The sequence below is a fragment of the Thunnus thynnus genome, chromosome 21 (assembly GCF_963924715.1).
Source record: "Thunnus thynnus chromosome 21, fThuThy2.1, whole genome shotgun sequence".
NCBI lineage: Eukaryota > Metazoa > Chordata > Actinopteri > Scombriformes > Scombridae > Thunnus > Thunnus thynnus.
This window is the reverse complement of record NC_089537.1, coordinates 15,194,701-15,220,285: the sequence shown is the minus strand read 5'-3', so window position 1 is coordinate 15,220,285 and position 25,585 is coordinate 15,194,701. Positions and strand designations below refer to the sequence as shown.

Genomic DNA, 25,585 nt, shown 5'->3' with positions numbered 1-25,585 from the left:
AATGACGCGCTGTTTCCCGATCTGTCCGCACGTCGGCAGCGTTGTTCAACGTAACCTCTGTTTACTCTGAAGTACTTTACATATACAGTGGTGGAAAGTAACTTAGTGCATTAACTCAAGTACAAACTTCTTGTACTTTAGTGGAGTATTTCCATTTTATGCTACTTTGTACTTCTGCTCTACATTTCAGAGGGAAATATTGTACTTTTATAATTTTACAGTTACTTTTCAGGTGAAGATTTTACATAAAAATAATATTTTTCTAATATTCTAACTGTTGTTTAAATTGTTTAATTTGTTATGCACTTTGAGCTGCATTGGTGTGTGAAAGATGCTATGTAAATAAAATGTATTATTATTATTATTATCATCATTATAAAAACATATGGTATGCTAATATAATGCAGTAAACTGGTTCCACATTGATAAACTACAGCATTAAAAATGCTCTTGCATGTATTTTTTAGCGAAAAAAACAAACAATATCATATACTATAATAATACCCTAAAAGAAGCCAGTCTGCATAATGAGTACTTTTACTTTTAATACTTAAAGTACATTTTGCTAATAATACTTCTGTACTTTTACTTAAGTAGCATTTTGAATTCATTGTTTTTACTTGTAATGGAGTATAATGGAGTAACAGTATTTCTACTTTTACTTAAGTAAAGGATCTGAATACTTCTTCAACCACTGTGTGTGTGTATATATATATATATATATATATATATATACACACACACACACACACACACACACACACACACACACACACACACATATATATATATATATATATATATATACACATATATATGTATATATATATATGTCTTACATACAGTACAGTACAATACAGTATACATCTCTTACATATAGTAAGAGATGTGCCAAATACAATAAAATTTTGGAAAAAAATAATTAAATCTAATATGGACTAGTGTTGTATGAGCCTCCAAATTGTGACTTCATGGTGTCTGTACTTTGTTATAATCCAGGAGGAATAACATACAACCATAACCTCAAATTAGGATCCTCAGATTATAGGATTAGGCCAGTAGTCTGCCTCTTTTTCAAAGTATGCCTGTGTATCCCGATGAAACTGGTTTCCATAGCGACCAGGCGGGATTTTGGAGGGCACAATAGATCCTGTCCCAGATTGGGGCCACAGAGACACTACAGTGCATCCAATAATGAAAACACAAAGGACGTTTTGTCCTTCAACCCCACAGCCCACTTTGGCTTTTTATACCCTAAATCAGGGTGATAATTTATTATATATTTATCCTATATTGGGTTCAGCCACCATCTTGGTGACTTTAATAGCAATTTTATGCGCTTGCTGACAATAATCTAGCTAATATAGACTTTTGTTGTAAATGAATAGACCTATTTGTTGTTGTTCTTCTAAACTGTATGTTCTATTATTCTTGTTTGGTGAAAGACACATTAGCCTATTTATTAAGTTTTCTTTTTAAGATTAGACAACAATGTAGCAGATTGCATCTCTGAATCAAGATATCCACAATTGCATAATAGGAGGGGTGTATATGAATGTACGGCCTAATAGCCGTCTGGTCTACTGTAAGGTCTACTATACTGTGGCCCACACTTGTCGCAGCTCATCAGCTGTGAGCAGCTGATCTGTCCTTTGCACAGACTGGACGGACAGGCGGGCAGTCATCGCACTGCTGCACTTGGCCGCTGCGCTGGAGCACAGACAGAAACTCCTGCCTATTAGACTCAGCAGCAAGCAGAAAACCGGACAGAGAAGAAAGGGCCAAAACCGATATCCACATATTTATCCGGTGTGGTTTTGTGCGCCATGGTGAAACAGCGACGCACCAGAGCGCGTTCCTGTTGCGCAGATGTTGCTCGCCTATGTTGCAGAAAAGGACCATTGAAGGTAAGTCTGCTCACTTAAAACATTTTAGTTTCGGGGTGTCTACTCTGTCTTGTTATTCTAGTCGAGTCGGTGCGTTTCAGTGAGAGGGAAGTTTGCCAAGTAGGCTAAGATGGACAGTCTCAAAAAAGAAGGAGAAAAGTTGAGTTTATATCAATGTTTGAGTTTTAGACTATGCTCTCGTCTATGCAGCTAACATATTTTATTGTGCTGAATATGTAAAATAGCCTATAATCTAATCTGTGTGACGCTGCAGCTTAGTTTTACTCAAAAATACGCCAACATCTTGTCGGATACACCAAAACATGGCAAATAAAGCGCACTCACCCGTAATGGATCGATTTTTATTGTAAACTCTGAAATTAATTGTTTATAAACAGAATATTATTTCCTGATAAGGTTTCACAGAATTTTAAAGCTCCAAGAGGAAACATTGTCTATAATTATTCATGCTAAGACGCTTTTATGTCATGTTAAATCTAAACTAAAGTGTTTCCTAGTCAGTGAACAAGCAGTGATAGTCGGTGCCATCTCACTAATGGTGCTATAGTCGCCTCCACCAATCCTCGTCGTTTATACTGCTCGACTGCTGTAGCTGCTCTCTGATTGGTCCTTTCTTGGAGCTCTCTCCTCTTTTCTGTCGCCATGGCAAGCAAAGATCGTTTATTATAGCGATAACTCACTCACAGCTCACAAGTCTGACAGGATAATCTTATGCAGTTAAAGGACAGGTTCACAGTTTTTCATGTTTGTCTTAAAACAACAGTCAGGTGTCCATATGAACAGTGAAAGAGGTTTCCCTCACTGCAATCATTCCTCCTGTTCATACTGGCTATTAAATGATCCCCTTCAAATGTGCTTTCAATGTAAGTGATGGGGGCCAAAATCCACAGTGTGTCCACTCAGTCATTCTGTGCAAAAATGCAATTAAAAGTTTATCTGAAGCTTATATTAGGTTTCAAAAGTCTGAGTTAGTCATATCAAGTGGATATCTGCCACATTTACAGTCCTTTTAGCATCAAATTCCCTCTTTGTTTTTCCTTAGACAGTGTTTCTCTGTTGAGCTGTGGTAGTATAGTAACGGAAGTATAGTAACAAAAAGAGGGACTTTGGCACTAAAAAGACTGTAACGTTGAAAGAGATCTCCTTGATTTGACTCATTTAGACAACTGAAGCTTCATATTAGCTTCAGATAAACTTTTAAATACATTTTTGCACAGAAGGAGGCTTGTGGATTTTGGCCTCCATCACTTACATTGTAAGTACATTATGAAAGGATCTTCTAATGGTCAGTATGAAAAGGAGGAATGATTACAGCAAGAAAAACCTATTTCAAAGTACATTTGGGCACCTGACAGACTTAAAAAAAAAAGGTGAAGTCGTCCTTTAAATAATTTCATTTCTCATGTGGCTTATTTCTGCACTGTTTTTCATAGAAAAGTGATCTTTTTCCTAAAGTTGCATGTAACTGATTGATGACTGACTCGGCCTGGTCACTTCCACTTGAAGCCCAATGTCTGGGGTGCCAAGAAACAAGTGCAGAGTGAGAGCTCTTTGCCGCCTCTTCCTCTCTGCAGCAAGGGATCAGAGTGGAGGAGGAGGAGGAGGAGGAGGAGGAGAGGGGAGGACAGACAGAGAGGCAGAGCAGTGAGTGGGTGGGGGAGGGGGGGAGGTGGAGGGGAGGGGGGGGTGGGCAGAGGAAGGAGAAAGAGGCAGAGTGGTGAAGAGAGAGGCATCGTCTCACTGATGCTGAGTCACATAACAGAGGGACCACAGCCGCATCCCATGAGTCTTTGGGAATAATGGAGGAGCTCGAACACACCTGCCCACATCCTCGGACGGTAGGGCTTCTGTGGATGTGTGTTTTTCTTGTGCGTACATGTCTTGCGGTATGTGTGACAGGCAGAGAAAGGAAGACAAAGGGTCCTGCTTTCTCCCCTGTTACGAAACACATCCCCCTATAGCATGTGCCTGTGGGAGATGCTCAGAATGCTGAGTGGACAGTGTGTGTGTGTGTGTGTTCGCTCTAGTGTGTGCCAAAGGAGGAGGGGAAGACAGAAAAAAGAGGTGTTTCAATCATCCTGTGTTTGTCTCTCGTCTCTCCTTCTCTTTGCTCCTGTAGCGTGGTTCCTTCTCTTGTGCCTTCATGTTTGTCTCCATATTTGCTTTCTCCTCTCCCCTGTCTTCACTCCGGCCTCTCTCTGTTCGTGAGAGACAGTCCCCGTCTCTGGTGCCATTGTTTTGTCGTGCCCTGTGTGTCCCCGTGTTTCTGTTTTTTCAGCTTTAATCCTCCTTATGCCAGATGTTCTTTGCTTGTGCCAGAGTAGGCTTTACTGAGCGCGCTCATGCTGCTCGTCCTGATAGGCCCCTGTGTTCCTGGACAGTCAGGTTTAAGCTTTACCATCTGCTCTGCGTTAAACGTTTGTAAGCTACCTCTTAGTTCTCACTATGCCCAAGAAATAATAGGTGATGAGGATGCTCCCTCAGCCCCATCCTCCCTGCTTCTCTTCTGCTGCAGCTCCTGTTGGATTCTGACACTTCTTGGATGTAAATAGACAGGTCAGCACATGAGAGGTTGAATTGTTTAGCTGTGCAAGGATGTGATGCACAAATAAGGGAAGGTAGACACAGTAAAGGTAGTCTCACATCCATGGCAGTGTTAAAAATTAATCTAACTGCACTGTACTCTGCATTTGTGTTGGCTGAGGTCATATGCTGTTACTTTTGACAGATAGTCGCATGCATGACCTTTGAAATCCACTCCTTCACTTCTAATATAGTCTCGTTCCAGACCTTTGAGTCCCTGTCTACACTGTGATTTTGTCAGAAGTGAAAACAAAATGGCAACTACAGCTAACCAAAGGGCATGCTGTGACTTAGGAATGCTTTATGTATTTTGTGTGCATATAAGTGCAACCTCACAGCTCCTCAAAGATTTATTGAGTGATTTATAAGGGAAGTGCAAGATTGCAAAGAGCCAGTCCTGACATCCAATTAAATAAAAATACAATAAGGCTAAAACCTTATTTCCATTCATTCAAAATGAAGATCTGACATAATGAGCTACTGGTTTCTCTGGCTGCAGTATCATCTGCATTGGTTACAGGATTGCATGCATGGACAACAATAATACTCAGTTTCACACTGGAGTTCTGGGATTTTATCATTTTGGTGCCAAAATGTTCAATGACGTTCTCATTTTGGCCTTAGTGTACAAAATGAATCCTAGTCCGTTAACACTTTCTGGCCCTAAATGAAGTCACTTGTTCATGATTTTGCTGTTGTCTGACAAAAGAAACAGAGGACAGGTACATGTCACCAGAATTTGCGGAGAAATATGGATTATACAAGAAACTTTCCTCAGTGTGGCAGGTTTCTCTTAGGGATCCCGTATGCTGAAATGGTTCTGATACTGACCCCAATAAGAGGATTAGGTATCTGCCATCATGTGATTGATCCAGTTTCTTTGTCAGTGTAATTATAAAATTCAGCATTTTATTCATGCAGTGACTACGGGCCACCAACTAAGTTTTTAGTGGCCCCATGTTTCCTTACAACTCCAGATCCAATTGCAGCGATGTATACAAATTTTGGAAAAGGAGAGCACAGGTATTGGGTTAGAGGTAAGATATCAGGGGAAAAAAAGTTGGATTGGTGCATCCCTGTTTTCTTTCTCCATGAAAAAATGTATATTATACCAATAATTTCTGTAGGATCTAGAATAAAACTTACCTCCATTATATTGGGGTAGAGGCCTAAATCTAGATGAAATCTTGAGACAAATAAAATATTTTTAAAAAATAATGGTAAACTATCTAAATGGCTACATGCAGCTTTGGGTGATGTGAAGTTGTTTAGAATACAGATTTAGCCAAATCTGCTTCCTTTAACTCATTGTTGGAACTTAATTTTCATAAACAAATTACACAAATTCACCTGTAATTCTCACCTTTCAATCAATTTTAAATCTTTCTCCATTTGTGTTCCTTGGTCCGCCCCTCTCTTTGTTCATGGAACATGTTGTCATGCCAGACTGTGGTTTTGATGCAGTTCCTGGAGGATATGTTGACGTCAGTCGCCCATGTTGTCCATAGAGACTGAATCTGTTTCCATCTTTTTTTTTTTATCCTCCTCTCACACTCCCACAGCTTTCTGCTCTGCACTGACTCGGATTCTCTTTGACTGGTGTGAATGAGATTCAGTGAATATTCCCTGCAGTCAACAGATGGCACACAAAGACAATTTTTGTCAGGGAGGCTCACACTGCAACACTTTAACCTTGATGTAGTTTTAACGCCTACAAACAAGTATCACCCATTACTTGACTTGCCCTTCTTTCTTACTCTCTCTTGTCCTTTTCCCGCTGTCTTTTATTCATTCTGTCACTATCGCTGTCAACCTTTTCCTTCACTTTTTTCTATCTTCTTCTCCCCATCTCATTTAATGTTTGCCATCATCTTTCCCTCCCTTCTTCTTTTGCATCAATAAGACAAAGGGGACAACCAAACCTACTGGCTCAGCAGACTTTAATTTAGATTTAATTGTCTGACAAAAAATAATTGTTTTCTCCATGTCCAGTTTATTACAGAAGTCATCTGCATCTTGACCTCTTCTGTCTAATTCGTCCCTTCGTTCTTTAGTTCATTCCTGCAAGACCTTCACCAACAGATCAATAGCTCTGCCCTTGTTTTCTGCCACATAAAAATACACACATACAGTATGCTACACAAAGAAGTAAATGTTAGCTCACACGCAGAGTGATCAATAACACTGAGTGCAGCGCTGTCTGTCTCTCAATCCATTGTCCCGATATGGAGCAGGCATCAGCTGTGGTCAATAATGTAATGGAGGTTACTGTAAGTGGAATGAGCTTGGAAAGGGAGACATATTATGCACCATTGAGGGAATGTGTGGATGTTTTCCTGAGTACATTTTTTCCTCTCCCAGACTAAGATGTCTGTGCTGAATTTTACCCCTCTCTTGCTAACCTGCTGGCTTTTTTGTCTCTCTCAGACTCTGACAGAGCCTGCCATCTTTGCCAGGGAGACCAGTTGTGATTGTCGCGCCCCTCATGAGAAACTCACCATCGCCCAGGCCCGCAGAGGCACCCCAGGTAGACCTCCTCCTGCTTTTCCTCCTTCCAGCTTCATGTTCATCTTTAGTCACCTTCATCTCTTCTGTTTACAGTCTTCTAAACATGCAAACATCACATTTACTATTTTTTTTTTAACTACATCTGCTACTTATACTACTACTATTACAGCTTTTTCTAGTACAACTGGTACAACTGCTACTTTTACTACTACGACTACAACAACTGTTAGTGCAGCTGTTACTCCTTCAGCTATTTCTAGTGCTATACCACTTGATACCACCTGATACTCTTCTGATGATGTTACTACTGTGGCTACCACTGCTATTACTTCTTTTACTACATGTATTACTATGACTGGAGTTACTGCTACAGCTACCTCTACTCATAGCCTACTGCTAATTCTGCTATATTTACCACAGCTTTTTCCTATATTACTGTGCTTCTGTGCTGCTACATTAATCATTATAATAGCAGTATTATCATTTCTACTACTAAGACCAATGCACTTGCTCAGATGGTAGTATTATGTTTTTGGCAAGGTATGTGTCATAGAAGTTACACAACATACTTGGATCGACATGTGTTGGCCAATAGTGAAACTATCTGCTACTACTACTTCTAGTAATATCATTATGTCATCATAATGACTATGCAATACTACAGTAACTAATGAGCATTAAGGCTGGATTACCGATGGGGCAAAGTGGCTACAGCACTCTGGGTACCAAAGCTCCAGTCTTACTCCATGTTAATTAGTTTTTGCAAGTTTAATTGAACATTTGTTCAGGAATATGCACCACTAAAGCACAATAAATGGCATAATAAGGGCCTGAAGGTGCTTTCCTGCTTTATTACCTAATCTTGGCAGGACCCTCACTGCGTTGAAATCTAGTTTTAAGACTTTATTGTTTCATTTTTTTTTGTTTGTTTATTGCTTATTGCTATTTGAATGTGTGAAATGATATTGCAACACAACAAATCCGGGTTCAGGTAGTATTCTAGCATAAAAAACTGTACACATTGCAAAGAGAGTGGAAGATTAGTAAGGCCCCAGCTGCTCATTTTTGTTGTAGAGCCTCCTTGCAGGTTAATATGACCATGCCTAAAAATAAATAACATGCTGTCAAAGAATGAATGTTAATGATACATTTATTTTCATAAATATCAATGACACTGTAAAGGAGATTTTGATATTTTTATTTAAGCACAAAAACATGTGTAATGTCGCACATTACTCTCACTATAGTGCCCCTGCAGGTAGTTCTGATTATTTACGACTGTTTTGGTGTGTTTCTGTGTGTTTTCAGTGGATCGGCCAGTCAGAGTGTATGCAGATGGCATATTTGATCTGTTCCACTCCGGCCACGCTCGCGCCCTCATGCAGGCCAAGAACCTCTTCCCCAACACCTACCTCATAGTGGGAGGTAGGACAGACCAACTGATACGCACACACACCCTTGAATGCCACCGCTTAATACAGCCTATACATTCCTCTAACTGATAAGCATAATACAATCATATGTTTTGTGTGTGTGCCCTGCCATGTGCTTGCAACAGTGTGCAGTGATGAGCTAACCCATAAGTACAAGGGTTTCACGGTCATGACAGAGATCGAACGTTACGAAGCCCTGAGACACTGCCGCTATGTTGATGAGGTTTTGAGAGACGCACCTTGGACGCTCACACCTGAATTTCTTGAGAAACACAAGGTGCGTGTGTGTGTGTGTGTGTGTGTGTGTGTTTACAGATTGAGTGTTAAACTGTGCATGAAGCATCCAAGGCTTTTTTTTATATAAATGTGTGGAATACAACCCTTGTCATGCACTTCTTGGAGCCTGCACAACTTGTAAATCCCTATCTTGCAACCTACTTTATGTTCATGTGAGTTTTTTGTTTTGTTTTTTGTTTTAACTATGTGTGTGTCTACCAGTGCAGTGTTTTCTGCCATACAGTATGTGTCCTTTGATTGTTTCTCAGATCGATTTTGTGGCTCATGATGATATCCCATACTCCTCAGCAGGAAGTGAGGACGTGTATAAACACATCAAGGAGGCAGGTCAGTGTGTGATACTCTAAGAAGATAAGCACATAATTATGTATTTCTTATTTTATAAAAAGTATACGTGGGGGGGCTGATGTCAAAAACTGTGTTTTGTGTGTGTGTACCAGGAATGTTTGTGCCTACACAGCGGACAGAGGGAATCTCAACCTCAGACTTAATTACTAGAATTGTCAGAGACTATGACGTCTATGCCCGACGCAACCTCCAACGCGGCTACACGGCCAAGGAGCTCAACGTCAGCTACATCAATGTGAGTCCATGATCAGTTCTCCATGTTACCATAATGGTGTAATGCCGGCTGCTGTGTTGAAAATAGTGTACTAGTATTATTACAATATGGTATTTTACAGTATGATAACTTCTCTTTTTAAATCAAATCAAATCTAATCAAGTTTATTGTCATTTTACCATACATCTCTGTGTAAGGCAGAATGAGAGAGCTGGGATCAATAATTACACTCATTTATAAACAATAACTTGTATTTTTGAAGGATTCAGCAGTTATACACACTGTTTAATAGTTCATTTTGGCATTTGGCCAGTTAAATAAAGTCACAGATACACAAATATATAATGCAGAATATATAAGATATGAAAGTTTGTCATGTCAAGATTGTGTTAGCAGTAATTCTTAAGATACCTGAGTATCTCCATATTCAAGGAAACATTTTTTCTTCCACAACATTGACAGAAAATAGGCAGTGAGAGTCATCCAACAAGGGTCCATAGCTAAATTCATACACTGGGCATCATGTTTACTGTACATGGTATATGGCTTAATTTGTAATAGTGTAGTATTTGTAGTATTTGTAATGCAACTATGGGAAACACTGTGAAAGTTGAAGTGAAAAAACATATTCTTGTGATGCCCCAGTGTGGAAAATGTGTCTTTGAGGGTCACTTTTTGTTTAGTTAGGTATGACTAATTAATGAAATGCAGTTTATTGTGTCTTAAAAATGTGTCAGGGTGCAGTGACAAAATATTTGATTTAGGTTTTGATTCTTCAGCTTATTTTCTTTCTTCAACATTTGATCCCCTCAGGAGAAAAAGTACCGGCTGCAGAACCAAGTGGACCGAATGAAGGAAAGGGTTCGCACGGTCGAGGAGAAGAGCAAACATTTTGTTTACCGTGTGGAGGAGAAGAGTCACGACCTCATTCAGAAATGGGAAGAGAAATCCAGAGAGTTTATCGGCAACTTTCTAGAACTTTTCGGACCTGATGGGACTTGGGTAAGTAACTCTTTGATGATGGTAACATTGTCACTATATCTCTTTAGTGCCTTGTTGGTCTATTGTAGCTTTGTTCCTGGAAAAAAGTCAGATACTGATTGGTATTTAAAAAAAAAAAACTTTTTAAAGTGAATTTTAACTACATTTTGGCCAATTTTACACATTTTTTATAGTGTTCTTGGTGTTAAGGTGTTTAGCTTTCTTAAAATGTGATGTAGCTTATTGATACATGATCTGTTAGTACTAACATTAACTCTTTCTCTTCCCCTCTGTCTCTGCACAGAAACAGGTATTTCAGGAGCGCAGTGGACGAATGCTATCCTACGCTCTGTCTCCCAGGGAGTCTCCCTGCAACAGCCCTCCCCGCGAACTCTCTCCCCTGCGCTCTCCCTCTCCCCCGTCTCCCCCCGCTCGCTGGCACAACGCACGGCCTTCACCCCCAACCTCCCCTAAAGGAGCATCCGCCTCTATAAGCAGCATGAGTGAAGGTGATGAGGATGAGAAGTAGATGGACTGTGGAACACACACTTACAGCACACACACATACACACACACAGGCACACACATACACACACACATCACTCACAATACACTGCCTGGGAACTGCTCACATGTGCGCAAACACACACACACACACACACACACAAACACACACACACACACATATATATATATTCTCCTACAAACACTGGCTGGATACTGAAACCTCAAGGAAAGCTGCAAATATGCAAGGCAGACGGTCATCATGGGAAATGTAGTCCTGTGCTGCTGAGCTATGAAGCCATCACTGTCTCTGTTGTCTGGGCAACCAAGCAGGCAGAAAAGAGAAGAGGATGCAGGTTCATGCACACAGTGTCACACATCGTATGAAGGTCAAGAATCCTTTGCGGCATCTTTTCGAGAGGGTTTGCTCTGGATCGTCCAGTGCTGATAAGGACTGCTCATTACACCAACTCATTGTTTTTTTTGTCCTATTCTGTTTAGTTTAACATTTTCTCTTCAAGATGCCAAGATTTCTTGTATCTACTGTGACCGCTAGATGTGAACAGGCACAAAGTTACAGAAGATTGTGTGTGGCATTCAGTACTTCAGCTGTGAACTGACGGCAACTGGATTCATTCATCACTGTGTGAGGTTTGTGCTTGTTAAACTGACAGTTAGGAATTAAAGGAGAGACACTGGAAACCCTAGAGTAGTAGAGGCTATCCTGTGGACAACCTCTTGGCACTCACACACATAGTCAGTGCTAGTTTGCACCTTTTTAGCATAATTAATCGGCAAGGAACATAAGATTCAGTGATTCACAATCCTTGATTTACATGTTCCCATGCTACAGTAATGACCACCTTCAAAGACAGATTAAAACTAATCCCTAAAATGTAATGTTATTCCTAAAATGTATTTGAAACTGAGACGATCGGTGCAAAAAAAAAAAAGGTGATATCAAGCATCAGAGCTCTTGTATGAAAATTAATGTGAAATAAAATGTTTTGACATGATAGTGACTCTAAAAGGAGCCCCTAAAGATCTAATTCTTCTGCACCTTATCTATAAAATGCCTGTTAGATAATCCCGCAAACTTGATTGTGATGAGACAGAAAAAAATAGCCTTCATTTATTAGCTTCTTGAATGTAAATGTGAGTCTTTGAGACCGCACACACCTAGAGAGTAAATGTAATCACTCTAATTTGTAGTCACATGATATAAAAACACGCAGATCCCTCGTCACCAGTCATTTAGGACACACAATTATCATGCATTATGGTAACCTAATAGTAGAAAATTTTCACCAGAAAAAGCCATGCATTTTTTTTTTTTGAGATTTCCACGTTTTACCAGTCCATGTTTAGCAGACATTTTCGCTCTTTGGAAAATGATGTCAGCTGTCAATCAAACCTGGCAAACATGGAGACGCAGCCTTTCTCCAGGACTCTGATGATACTTGAACTATACCACTGTAATACTACTGTAATTGAAGCCCTCCAGGGGAACTGTCAGGTCCTCAAAAGCCGGAGCATCACCCTAACGTTTTCTTTGCTTTTATTGGAAATGTATGTAACAACTCTTTTGCTCAGGTCTGATCACCAGTGACCCATCCCAGGCCGGAGCACCACCCCCCTGACAATACAATACCCTAATGCAATGTAGAGACCTTAATGTCCTGTACGCACTACATGTTAATCTGCACTATATGTACAAACTTTGGGAATGTGTGTCTTTTTTTATTTTTTAAATTTTAATGTTCAAACGGCTTGATATGTAAATAAAACAAAAACGTATAACTGAATGTGAATTAAATATCAATACGTGTTCATTTCAACATTTTATCAGATCACAGAACACAAAAAAAAAACCAAACCAAACATTCAAGACAGATCACACACACGACAGCGATTTTCTTTATTGTCAGGTTTGACAATAGGTACTGTAAGTTGATCTCATGCTGAATCACATCATTGGACTGCTCTAGCACTCTTTTGGTGCGTGTTGATGTTGCATTAATTGCATATCTTTGCACGACTGCCTCCACAGTGAGGAGTTCATGCATACAAATACGTTTTTTTTTTTTTTAAGCTGGAGGTACACTAGGATGGATAACAGAGCGATCACTCCACACTGGCTGCATACAGTATACAGCAAATACATTATTCATAGTTATATACACAGCATTTTTTTAAAAATACCATAGGTACAGAGACAGTCTTTAACAGTAGAGGTTGACAACAACTGAAGGTGGAAGATCCTCGGGCCTCTAAATCACATACAATGAATCGGGGCTTTTGAATGAGGAGGACTGTTGTCTCTAGCCTATAACACAGCACTTCCTTAACAGCAGGGTTGCCACTGAGAGTCGCTCAGTTAGACTGGCAGGTTACGAAGGCATTGGCAGTGATGAAATCTTACAGTGTGGCTAAAAGCTGAGGACCTACAGGATGAGAATTCTTTCCATACTGAAGCGTCTCTCAAACGTCTTCATTTACGCTCCTCTTTCTTTTCACATCAGGTGGCGCTGAAGGAGACGAGAAAAGGAAGTCACTTCATCTGAAATTCCCCCGTCATCTAGCCGATGCGGAACAAAGCTCTAACCTCTGGTCCAGGTTTGGGCAATGTTTCATTAAGATTTGGTCTATTTCACTCATTTCAAACACTCAATCTGTCAATCTTCTATTAATACAGAAATTCTTCATAGAGGTCTATAAACTGTTATTTGAAGGAAAAATATATGTGTACGGTTAGTAAAGTGCACTAATTTACTTCCTGAATATGATTAATGTGACAAAAATCGGATGATTTGACGAAATGTTTAAGTACCGAGACCACGTTTTCCCCTGCTGGCTTCTCCAAACACTCAACTTTTTGTATGTTGCTTGATTTCCTATCGTTTAAAGAAAGAAAAATGAAGTGGCCTGTCCACACACTTTTAAAAGTAATCAGAGAAATATTATCAAAAGATCATATAAAGTAATCTGTTCCAAAGTCAAAAATAAACAGTAAAAGAAAACAGTACACAATGCTGAAAAAGTAGTTCATTAATGGCGCCTTTGTTTCTGGATAAAATAAATTACAATGTGTCCGCTATCAATTTCTTCTGGATTTTAGCTGTATCCTCTAATTCTGTTGTTTCAACTCATGATTATAAAACAAAAGCACATTGTTAAAATACACAAGCATTGTTCAAACTCATTCAGAAGACTGTTAGGATTAATAATACTATAAGCAAGACGCACGGCTGACTGGAAACGGCATTGTTAGGAGTCCAAGCGACATGTGAGCATGCTCTGCGTCCACCGTGGCCGGTCTACACTTGTTTGCAGGATGATGTATGGAACGACGAAAGTGTGATGATGTAAATCCTGCTTTCATTGTCCTCGTTAGATGCAACAGGTCTGTTCCCCTCTTTGAGGGCTTGTACAATACATGATGCTGGTGTGGTAGATGCTACATGCCAAAGCTGGCATGGTGGCGTTACATAAGCATCCTGAAGACGCTACTTTGGTCTTTAGTGTTTGCTAAATTACATTGCAGAGCTGGGTTAATGTGTGAGCCGAGTTGCGGCTCGCAAGCGGAACTGTCTGATGTGGGTTAGAATCGCTGAAGGTGGAAGGTTGCATAACGAAAAATGAACAAAAACCCTTCCTTTTTAACGTTTTCCCTTTATAAATGATCCTAATGTTCCAGAGGAGCCTTCAAGGCAGACTTTTTAAAACATAATGTTATAAGTATCCAGAAGTAAGGCTTTCTCTCACTGACATAAAATTTAAATCCTGACTTCCTCTCTTTAAAAATAAGGTTACTTCTGATGCATTGCTTTCTGTTATTTTCCCAACAAAGCTATAATTTTCTCTCCTTTACATTGCAGCACACTAGATGATCACTCCGTCCCCCCCCCCCCCAGGCTTAAATAGAGTGCAACAAAAACAAGTCTTTACTATGCCAATGACACACTGGCCTACTTGTGCGTTCAGTCAAAAGTGTCTCCCAAAGGAAGGAAATGAAACCTCCTCCTCTCCCCAGTCACACTGAAACTTAAACCCCTCTGACTCTGCTTGTGTGTGAGAGTGAGAAACAGAATACAAGCCTTCACTGGTGATGAGAAAGACACTCAATCAGCAGTGCAAGGCTTATTCAGCCACAGGGAGCCGCAGAAGACTCAGCAAAGCCAAGACAGGCTAAACTGTGCGTGAGACGGAGGAAGAGATAACTGTGATGAAATGAATTTAGCTTGAAATAATGGATATATAGAGGAGAAAATGGAGTCCACATTAGTAATGATTCATGGGAGTCAACTGGCTAAATGGCCAGATACTGAATGGGTTTAGGCAAAGGGGATCTATAATTTGGAAGAGGTTCATTTTAAACTGTCTTGGGAGAACCAGTGGTAATGCCACGACAATGAAAGCTAGCATGATGAAGGTCATTGCCATTGGGTACAGATATAAGTCAAGGTCATCCATTTTTTCCAAAGGTTCAACCACTGGAATGTAAAAGCTAGTCTGATCCTAAACCAAGAGTTTTTACCCAAGGGCAACATTTCATCGAACATGCTCCAGGCAGAGTGCGGACATTTAGGCACCCAGACTAGGGCCAGGCTAGCAGGCCAGGCTAGCGAGTTATCTGTTGGCTTTGTATTTGGACTTGCTGGCATCACGTGGCTCTTTGCTGGGGTTGCTCCAATCGTCTGCCTCGGGACTGGTCTTGTAATGCCGCCACGCTGACTTGTTGAAGACAGGCAGGCGTTCGAAGGACTCGCTGGACAGGGCCTTTAAATAGAGGAAGAAAAACACAGGAGCCAATGAAAACTCACGGTGATTAGTAGGAATAGTTCAACATTTGGGTAGCACATTTATTCACTTTCAGGCTGAGAGTTAGATGAGAAGATTAATACCATTTTCATATCTGTGCGTAGAGTACAATGTATTGTATGTAATGTAATGAACTGATCTTATCTAAAACTGGGCAATAGTTCCCTAATGTTGAACTATTCCTTTAAACTCTGAGCAAGTATCATAATAACATGCTTCATATTTAGCTAGATCATTTTACCTTCAGATAGATGACAGCATCCGTGCCCACGCCCTCCATAGAGTAGAGCTTCAGATCCCCCTGGAAGTATCGGGCATAGAGCCTAGAAATTGGTAAACCGTAGCCAAAACCAGCCTGGATGCAGGAGGGGAGGGGGAGAATTTAATAACCAAGATGCAATGCCTTATATATCAAATACACGGGCTAAAAAAGGCTTTGAAATGATCACCAAGGTCAATACTGATTTGATTTTCATGTGTGTGTGTGTGTGTGTACCAGTGGGACAGCGCCTGGCTCCAGGCTTGGTGTAGGAGCGGTGGAGTACATGTAGTTAAACAGACGGTCTATCTTCCTCAGAGGAACTCCTCCTCCTCTGTCACTGATCTGGAGGAAGGGCATGGGAAAGATGAAGAGAAAGAGTCAGGCAGACGGACAAAGAAAAAGTTCAAACACCACAAAATATTAGTATAAGATTGAGATGTGTTTGTGCAGGGTGCGATCTGTGACAAAATCAGAGGGGGGGGCGTTGTTTTTGAGAAGTTCTTATTCAGGAAAATAAATCAGAACTACAGAGGGCCAATGGAGAGTATGCAGCCTATTAGTCAATTTCTTGCAGCTGTTACAGTAACATTTATAAAATAATTATGTACTTTAATAAAACAATTACAGAACTTGAACTTGACCACTGCATTTGTGGACACATAGGAGATGTGATCATATATAACAAAATAAAAGGTTACATACTAATTTAACATGCCAGAATTAAATCCCAAAACACTCCTTTTAGTGCTGTGGATGGCGCAACTCAGCCAGACATGCCAATATACTTAATGTCATTCTTGCAAGTCACTGTTTAATTCAGCTCTACTGTTATGACCTTGAGAACGTCAGAGCATTTCCTGATGTATTTATTGTATGTGCTTTAATTCTCTGCATGCACTGTGGATCTCTCTCTCTCCCTGTCTCTGGTGATCCTGCATCGTTGCCTGTGCGTGAAGGGCTGCAGGTGAGCTCGGCTAATCGAGTGATTGTGACTGTGTGAGTGTGTAGGTTGTTTCAGGGAACTGAGTGGTTCCAGCCTTTGAGCTTGCAGTTTTAAATGTGCAATGTGTAGAATTTAGTGGCATCTAGCGGAACAGACTTGGAAATGGAATATAATATTCATAGGTATGTTTTAATTAGTGTATAATCACCTAAAAATAAGAATTGTTGTGTTTTTGTTACCTTAGAATGAGCCCTTTATATCTACATAGGGAGCAGGTCTATATTGTACATAGATATGCCAGATTGATAACCTAGGTTCAGTAGGGGTTTAATCCTTTTTTCTCCTGTCTTTATTAAGTTAGGAGTTAGGTTAGCGACTTGTCTTTTTGTTCCTTTTTGTTCAAGTAGGTAATTTTAGGTTGCTCAGCTTGAGCTCCCTTTGGTTTATTGTTTTGCTGTCAGCCCACCCTGAAGCTAAAAGATTTGAAAATAAAACTTTAAAGAGCTGCAAATCCTCTGTTGTTGGTGGTTCTTGGGAGCTGGGAAGAGGGGAGTCTCGTCTTTAATGTTGCGCCAGGGTCTCCCCTAGGCCAGGTTGTAACACTATACGCAGCGCACAGCAAACTTCACTATTGAATAGTCTGCTTTGATGATGGACTTCTGTCTTCTTTTTATGCCTTTCCTGTGGAGGGGTCATCTGCGGAGTGTTGACCCTCTTTTACCCACATCTCTGCAAATCTCCGAGCAGGGAAGGAGGCTGATCCATTTACTGTGTCCTCACATAGCCTGGACGCAGTGTCATCTCTATTATCAGACAAGCATGAGTGCTGACAGTGAAAGTCCGTTTCTGATGTTATTTTTGTTTGCACTAATGACTGTTCTCACATTGCAGCCCTTCACTTAGATTTTTTTTTTAATAGCTCATTTTTATTGAGATATTTTATATGGTCTATGGGCGAAGCAGCATAAGAAGCATCACTATGAGGGGGATACATTTTTGTCCCCATCGCAGATAAAAATAACTGAGCAGGGGTGGGGATATATAGACCAGAGAGGGGGGGGAATCCCAACCACCCCCCGCCCCCCCGGTCTATCACACCCTGTGTGTGTGTCAGATTTACCTTTACGGAGAGATCCTCTTTACCCAGAGTGACTTTAGCTTTCACCGGTGGTAATCCCTCCTTACTGTTCTCATGAAGCTCCACGGTGGCTCTCATTGAATTCTACAAACACCCGCAGAGGTAATTAACTCAGCTCAGCACGAGTCCTTATAGAATTATGGTCGTATTACAGTTTAATTACATTTGGAGAGAGCTGGACAAGTAAGATAACAGCGATAGATGTTGCAATGCTCACCTTGAAGAGCTCAAACAACATGTGGAACAGATGAGAGGGCACATACACTGCCTGGATGGGCTTTTTAGGGGCCTTCACTGGAGGACAAATAAACAGAGGGTGTGAGAAGATGATATACACACACACTACACACACATACAAAGCTGGTTCTTTTGAAGTTAATGAGCTGGTAGACATTATAATCATTGTAGGACTAAATTTGGACTCCCATGCTGCACTCTAAAGTTAGTAAGTACACTGTTTCACCACAGCTGTGCGACAGAGATTACAGAGAGAAACAGTTAAATGCATGGACGGATGGAATATTGCAATTCTTACTGTTGAACTCTTCAATCTTGAGCTCAGGAGCAGCCAAATAGTACTTCTCACACAGCATCTTGGCCGTGTCATAGGCATCTGATGGAAGTAAGCATAGACAAAACGAGTCAGAGTAGAAATATCTGAATAAATTGGTTGTTTATTCTGGATTCCTGCTACTGCTGATGACTGGTGTTGCTTCTATTCCTCGCTAGGTCACTGAGAGTGCAGCTTTGTATCTGCACTCCAGGAATTCCTTAAAAACTGTGATTAAGTAACTATGCATGGCTGAACTTGGTTTTGTTTGATTTCTGTCACTGCTGAGAGTTGCTGGTGTGATGTAGAACATAGTTGACTCAATTTCGCATAAGAACTGTGCAAATATTTGCAGCAATGTAAAAAAAAAAAAAAAAAATCTAACCCATAGATAATAAAATACTCCCAACAGACAACATATACACATACTGGCTGCTGCTCAGACTCAGATACAGATTATAGCCTCCTTTAACTCACCACTGACAACTTCAGCCACACTGCAGGTAGGATCAATACTGCCGATGTGTTTTGGATGAGCTGGATTGGTGTCATTACCAAACAGGAGTGCTGGGTAGAAACACATGTAAATAAAAGTTAGTCTTTCACAAAAAATCAATCAGCCGCTAGGATAGATGCTTGTGATCCAAACAGATTATTGAGGCTCACTGTGCTGATTGATGAGCATGCGGAACGAGATGCGGTTGGTGTAGAAGCGGTCGAGGAAATACTGGATGTTACTGCTGATGAAGGGGTCAAAGCCAAACCTCTCCTTGTACTCTATGACTCCCTGAGCCATGGTGGGAACCACATCGTTGTGACGGTTGCGGATCTCAATCAAGAGTTCGAGGAAGCTGATACAAAATGGTAACAACAAATTAAAATCAATTGACTTGCTTAAGTATAAAGCTGGTAATATTCTGCATTTTTCTAATTGTCAACAAATCCCATTACAGGACCAAAACAAACAATGAATTGATCCTACTAACAAGTATTAACTGTGTGTGCCTGTTGCTGTAAATACTAACTTGAGCACCAAATGTGTATCAATCAGCAACTGAAAAGAGTTCCCAACAAATGCACGATTTACTCCTGTTTGAGTAGCGTTTGCTAAAAACTACAGTGCCCAGCTGTTTTAGGAAATGACTGACTCGTTTTAAAAAATGAAATTATATCATACATTTGCCAGTCATTTTTTTTAGATTTATTTCTGCAGTTGGAAGCAAAGAGCTTGCGGGTAAGAGACACAGGATAAGGAAGTCAGAGAGTAGAGAGACGGAGTAACACATGGATGATATAAGTCTTTTAATGGGATTTGTTGACAGTAAGACAGATATAGAATAACACCAGACTTATCCTTTAAAAAACATTTTGAAGTGGTCAATGAGGTTAGTAATACTGTAATTCATCAGAAATACAGTCTTTTATTTTGGCTCCAACTCTTTAACTCCTTGTCTTCTTCATGAAGGAGTTTTTAATTTAATTTGAAGACCAACACAATTCACGGACATTCAGGACGAGTACAAGCTTATCTTTACCGTTTCTTTCCTTTTCATTTCAAATGAACTGAACAATTCTTGGTGACAGGTACTCTAAACACACTCCCTTATCAAAATTCCTGCTGTGTTTATCAGCCATGCGTGGTTGTTTATCTCACGGGCATTGTTATAGTATAAATACATATCATTAGCTGTACAGTCAGCAGAGATCTACTGTATGTGCACTAAGGGGATTAGCTGCAGTGGAGGAAGAACTCTAGACATAAAGACATAGGGCTGGTGCACAATAACTGGCTGTTTGATAAAGCTGTATTTACTGTACATTCTAGTTGCATTTATGAATCATTAACAGTATTCGGTGACTCATCACTCACTCATTCAGAGCGTGTGGGTCCTCTGGCTTTCTGTTCTCATAATCCAGCAGCTCCACAAAGCTCTGCATGTACCTAATAAAACAAACAGAGGTCAAAAGGCAACTTTTACACACTCTTCATAACACTACTATTACTGTAAACCTTATCGTCTGGAAGCGATATATAAAGTTTATTTATGGCTGAAGTGTCTCACCATTTCTGGACCAGTCGGACAGAGGGCTGGCTGAGCAGGTTATCGGGTAGCAGGTTGACCTCTCTCATGGTGTTGGCAAGCCGCACCGGCAGCTCCTTACGCAGGAACATGAACGATGTTTTCTCACACGCATTGTCCCTGCCTGAAAGTGTAAAGATGATTGGTATTTGTGAAAGATACACCATTATAAGTGATTGGAAATATCTGTAGCTTTGTATACACTTCCCAGTTGGGGGAATGAACTTTTGCCTCTTCAGAAATATTTGATCTTGCTGCTACAAGTCATATTGGTACACGGATTACATAATTCATGAGTTCAAAAGCTTGTTTTGTGTTTCTGTTATCATGTGAAAACCACGGCAACATTTATGAAAACTGCTAGGCCTCCTGGGCATGTGAAATGCTTCCAAAACTGATAAATCACCTGAAATACAAGCAGCAGTTGTCCAATCCTCAGAAGTTACATTTTTTCCACATACTAACAATTATTTGCCAAGTAAAACAACCTTTAATATAATAAGTTACCTACCAAAGAGGCTGGCAGAGAAGGTAAACTGATCAGCCACAGCTAAGTATGTGATGGGGAGCTGTAGCCTTTAATATGATACCTAAAACACTATTAGCTACATGGCTGGAACTGTATTTACTGTCGGCCAACATTAGTTTGAACAGTCTATGCTGAACTGTACAAGGAAATTATAAATCTTGTTACCCGGTTGAGCAGGGAAGTCATGGAAAGGTTAGTGGGATTTATGTTTTTTTGGTCTGAACAGGAAAAGCTGAATCTCTCCAAAAAGGATTATGTGTAAACATCCTTGAATTCTTAACCAAAATGTAATGTACACAGCCTCCTCTTATGATGTGTGCATGCAGCATGGAAGCATACGAACGCTGTTAAAGCTCAGTGGAGAAAACCTATTCACACATCGAAAATGCTTTCTGGTTCTCCCAGCTATTAAAAAAAAAAAGGAAGAATGGTCAATCAAACAGAACAGAAACGTTTTGCAGCTTGTGTTACGGGAAACCTGTTGAAAGCAGGAATTAGTACAGATACTGTGTTTCCCTCCTGTGCAGAAGAGAAGATGTGCTGTTATATTAGTATCTTAAAAACATCAACGATTTGGTAGAATAAAAAGGAAGTGTCCCATCATCTCAGCCAGGCTTCCCCTGATTCAGCAGTACACAGGGAAGGCTGGGGCTCGTAAAATTGCAGAACGAGGCAGTGGAACCACCGAACACTGATTCAGCCCTGGTATGACACACACATTCTGCTAATTTGTCAGCCGCTGACGATCCTTGGATGATGCCTCACTTGTTCCCTTTTTGAAACATCCTAATACCCTTCGCACTGCTAGTCTCTCTCAAGTGAATAGCATTACTGCTGACAATCTCCTCCATGCTAACAAGTGTGTGTACGACACACATCCAAGCCACAGCTGTGAGAACAAATTACGTAACGGAGATGACTGTGTTTAATCAGAGATGGATTAAGAAAAGCTTTGAGTGCGGCCAGAAAACACACAATTAATAACTGTCATCTTGCCTTTCAAGTCTCATGCCAGAGTCTGGCACACTTATTAACACCACAATGCACAAAAGGTTCCATTTTAAGCATTTGTTTACCTCAAAAGACCCATCATATTACTTTCATTTGTGTAATACTACACTAGAATGATGCATAATCTAAATTACCTCATAAAGACTGCAATAAAACCACAAAGATAAGTAAACCTTGTTAAGAAATAAGAAAAACACAGGGTTAACTCAAGTGGGTGGAGGTGTTTCATCCTCCGATGCAGACAGTGTGGGGGGGGGGGGAATACATATATGCAATAAAGCAGTCTGTCCCATGTTGACATGGTAAACAAAGCTATCATGCAAAGCCATCAGATTGCATCGCTTGTTCAGTTACGGGGTGTGCCACTGAACACCAAATTCAAATGTCACATCTGATCATAACAAAGTATAACGTTTCATGACAGCTTGTAGCAGACTTCTACTATTAATAAACTTGTGGAAGCTACTTTCCTGTCTATAATTGATTATGGTGACTTACTGTATATGAATGCAGCCTCCTCCATCTTATGGGGCCTTGATTCAGGGTATCATACATCTCTATGTTTCATTACAAATGCAATGTCCCTTAGTCACCATTGCATTCTTAATGATTTGGTGGGGTTGGACATCATTGACCCTTCACTGACAACAGCACTGGTATATTTTTATCTATAAAGCGATACTGGGTAAAACTTCCAGCTTACGTCTGTACCCTTCTCTGTTTCAGCTCTGCTACCAGCTACGCTCCTCCAAGTGGTTGTTTTTTTAATGTACCCTGGTTTTGATAGATCTGAGGAAAACTGCATTTTCTTACTATGTACTTTAGGTATGGAATAATCTGCAAAAAAATCTAAAATTAGAAACTTTTATATCCATTGATGAATTAAGTCCATCATAAAGAATGTGGTGATGGAGGCATGTGGTTGTTTTTCTTGAGAGGTCACTGTGTTTGAATAGCTGTTCTTCTGTTTCATTGTGAATTTTTATATATCATGTTGTTGCATTTTAATATGTTGTTATTTTATATGGCTGCTACCATGGCCAGGTCTCTCTTGTAAAGGAGATTTTTTTTTTTTATCTCAGTGGGACTTCCTGATAAGATAAAGGTAAAATAAATAAAATAAAAATAACAACCCAGAGTTAGCCTGTGACACCATCAAATACATAAAAACAATAACAAAATACAAGGTAATAAGCAAGTCATTCCTTAAAAAGGTCATTCAATGGAAACTGTTCAGATTGGGAACTGGAATTTTAAGATTTTTGATCATAACTAAACGTAGAATTTTATGTTTCATAGCATGAAGAATACCTGCAATAAAACATATTTTGCAGGCTAAGGCACTATTTTCTTAAATTTAATTTTGCACTAAAGCCGGTGATGGGGTGGAAAGATTCAAAGTAATATGGCTGAAATTCTCTCTGTGGTCAAAGCTAACGGTAAATGCTAGATTGGATGGGCTGGAGGGACAAACTCTCGCAAGTGCAGTTAGAGTTAGGATTAGGCTTAAAGTTAGGGTTCAGGTTAAGATAAGGGTTAGGGTTAGGGTTCAGGTTTAGGTTAAGTTTAAGGTTAAGATTAAGGTTAAGGTTAAGGTTAAGGTTAAGGTTAAGGTTAAGGTTAGGGTTCAGGTTCAAGTTCAGGTTCAGGTTAAGTTTAAGGTTAAGGTTACCAATCCAAAGTCCTTAGGGGTCTTTAGGAAATGCAGTTCACTATGGAGGAGAATGAGGTGGAGAGCATCATTTCTGGTAAGGCGTGTCCTTGACAAAACATAAGGCGGCGTAGGTTTGTTAGCGGCTGCTCTTGCCGCCATTCAAGCAACTACTTTGCATTTAGAAATCCCCAGACTTCAGTAGACAGAGATCTCCGATTGCCTGGTATTGCAAGACTAATCTAGCACTGACCAAAGCTAACACTACACTTAGCATGCAGCTAAATTAAAAAAAATTATGTTCATAGAAATACATTTTGAAAATTTCATTAAATAATTGTTTTCCCCATGTTTTTTTGAGTGACGGGGTGAATATGTTATGCTTGACAGAGAAGGTTTTAAAGAAAAAATGTACCAAAAATGTTTTAAGAGAAACTCAAAAGTCTCCAAACTCTGATGATGTAATTTCCTCTTAGTGATGTCACTTAAATGAACAGTACATATTTTGGCGCAGGTGTGATGGGGTGGAAAATTAACTATATGGACACACATAAATCATGCTATTTTAACCAAAATGTTTTTTTTCTTAATTTGATTAACACATTTCCCATGAAGAGGGAAGCACCGATGCTCCTAAACACAACAAAGTCTGAGATTGATGCAATATTTATTGAGTTTTACTTCACACGAATGTGAGAAAAGGTCAGAACAGACATGAGAACATGACTATAGTTTAACAGAAAACAGTTAAAAATATAAAAACTGTTATTTTTACTTTACTTCATGCTAGTAAACACACTTGAATGAGTGTGTTCAGCCACTGAAAACAATATTGACAGTTTATACTGCCTCGTTTTGGGGCCCCAAACTGAACAGGTTTCATGGACTGACTTAAGAGATGACAGCCAAAACTCACCAAAATCCAAAAACTGCTTGATGGAGAGCGGGGACGGTGAAAACCTGGAGTAATACTCGATTTTGGGGTTGGTGTTTTTCAGCAGAGACGAAATGAAAATCCTCATTTTGAAAGTTTAATGGTGAAGCCTGGCTCTGACCGTGAGAATGAGACTCTGAGGAAACAACACGACCATCTCATCGGCCGCAGTGTTGACAGCAGCACACATGTGTCCCAGCAGCAAAACGAAGCGATCAATTAATGTCCATAAGGATACATGATAGGGACACACAGACAATATGCTCTCCAGAGGGCTTCCTGGATCTACATTGTTGCTAATTCAGAGCAGCTCGGCACATCAAGCTTGTCAGAGTCAAAGATGACTTCCGCTTACATCTTTCTAAATAAATCTACAGTAGGGTGACAATTTCAAGTGCTTGAAAGAAACTGTGGTATAATGGCTTTATTAATTATTAATAATATACTGATTATTTATTGACTGAGCAGTTATTAGGAACATCTCTTGGGTTTGGTAACATTGTCTTTTTTATTATTTATTCTTTCAAACTTTTATTTATAAATTTACAGTAGGTTATTCATGTTAGAAATATATTTGAAAAAATAAACCAACTAACAGTAAAAATAATAAAAATGAACCAATAAAAAATAAACTTATTAACCTTACAATAATTTAGAAAAACAGATTTAGGCCTATGAACTGGACCAGTCCATTTATTAACAATTTATCAGTATTTACAACTGCAGACTTGGTTGATTAATGTAAGAATCCTTTATTGATGACTCATTAACATTTATATTTGCAGATGACTTACTCATTTTTGCTGATTGCTCATTAAAAGTGAAAAATCTTCAGCCATTTATTAATGAGTTTATTCACATTTGAAACTGCAAACTTCATCTTCTATTTT

The 25,585-nt window shown here is 39.7% G+C and overlaps 2 protein-coding genes across 5 annotated transcripts; one reads left to right on the top strand and one right to left on the bottom strand.

The window, feature by feature from the left end:
- Positions 1–1,342: 1,342 nt before the first annotated feature.
- Positions 1,343–12,960, top strand: pcyt1ba (phosphate cytidylyltransferase 1B, choline a). Of its 2 annotated transcripts, none has more exons than XM_067578873.1 (8): positions 1,343–1,907; positions 6,918–7,017; positions 8,307–8,423; positions 8,557–8,708; positions 8,977–9,055; positions 9,169–9,311; positions 10,104–10,292; positions 10,576–12,960. In XM_067578873.1, exons 1-8 carry the CDS (start codon positions 1,827–1,829, stop codon positions 10,798–10,800), a joined length of 1,086 nt encoding a protein of 361 aa, XP_067434974.1. In that variant the 5' UTR covers positions 1,343–1,826; the 3' UTR covers positions 10,801–12,960. The 2 variants fall into 2 exon arrangements, with proteins under 2 accessions (XP_067434974.1, XP_067434975.1); XM_067578874.1 differs by lacking the exon at positions 1,343–1,907 and adding an exon at positions 3,610–3,745.
- Positions 12,664–25,034, bottom strand: pdk3a (pyruvate dehydrogenase kinase, isozyme 3a). 3 transcript variants are annotated; one of them, XR_010925239.1, is made up of 12 exons: positions 24,678–25,034; positions 20,553–20,694; positions 20,360–20,431; positions 19,156–19,340; positions 18,967–19,056; positions 18,475–18,552; positions 18,157–18,233; positions 17,922–18,023; positions 16,093–16,200; positions 15,838–15,951; positions 13,606–15,554; positions 12,664–13,303 (listed from the first exon to the last, which is right to left on the bottom strand). XR_010925239.1 is itself a non-coding variant. In XM_067578872.1 (12 exons), the coding sequence occupies exons 1-11, from the start codon at positions 24,781–24,783 to the stop codon at positions 15,405–15,407; spliced, it is 1,224 nt and encodes a 407-aa protein (XP_067434973.1). In that variant the 5' UTR covers positions 24,784–25,034; the 3' UTR covers positions 12,664–13,303; positions 15,368–15,404. The 3 variants fall into 3 exon arrangements, 2 of the variants coding, with proteins under 2 accessions (XP_067434973.1, XP_067434972.1); XM_067578872.1 differs by having other exon boundaries at positions 15,368–15,554; XM_067578871.1 differs by having other exon boundaries at positions 15,434–15,554.
- Positions 25,035–25,585: the final 551 nt, after the last annotated feature.